General features: G+C 65.0%; 1 protein-coding gene across 1 annotated transcript in view; it reads right to left on the bottom strand.

Moving 5' to 3' along the window:
* Positions 1-574, bottom strand: part of PTCH2 (patched 2) — a gene marked incomplete at both ends in the record, with an annotated part of 8103 nt that overhangs the window by 1488 nt on the left and 6041 nt on the right. The window contains 3 exon segments of the mRNA XM_010158054.1: positions 277-308; positions 310-452; positions 542-572. Of these exon segments, the coding sequence (XP_010156356.1) occupies positions 277-308; positions 310-452; positions 542-572 (206 nt within the window).

Below are 574 nucleotides of genomic sequence, written 5' to 3'. Positions count from 1 at the left end.
GGCTCTTTGCAGTGAGATGCTCGTGGGCTGGAGCAGGGGTGTGTTGCTGCAGCAGAAGGGCGAAGGGCAGCGGGAGCGCGCAGTGGGATGCTCAGGGTGTGGGGTGCAGGGCATGGGGAAGCAGGATGCTACCAAGATGCTGATGGGACAAGGGATGCAGAGGCTTTCTCTTGGGGGGATGCTTGAGGAGTAGGAAAGGTGCAGGGAGCGGGGTCCTCTGCCGGGAGATGCCAGGGGGCAGGAGGGGGCCGCGTGGAGCCCACCGCTCTCACTCACTTCGCAGGTTCTCTCCCGTCGTGTCGTACTTGGATCCACTCGGGCGGCGGGGGGTAGAAGTTGGCCTGGGAGGCGGCGAAGCCCAGGGGGTCGTTGCTGGCCCACACCGTCAGGCAGATGTAGAAGGTGTCAGGAGGGATGATGCCATTCTCGTCCACCAGCCGCCGCGTGGTCAGCTACAGGGAGAGAGCAGGAGGGGGCATGAGCAGGGCAGCGGGCACAGCATCGTCCCCAGCTTTGTCGCCCCTGCCCTGTCACCACGCACCTGGTTGAAGCTGACTGGCTCCTTTGCCGGGCT

The sequence above is a fragment of the Eurypyga helias genome, unplaced genomic scaffold (genome assembly GCF_000690775.1).
Source record: "Eurypyga helias isolate BGI_N326 unplaced genomic scaffold, ASM69077v1 scaffold27998, whole genome shotgun sequence".
Lineage (NCBI taxonomy): Eukaryota > Metazoa > Chordata > Aves > Eurypygiformes > Eurypygidae > Eurypyga > Eurypyga helias.
The sequence above is the reverse complement of the archived record's forward strand: the minus strand, read 5'-3'. Positions and strand labels throughout refer to the sequence as shown.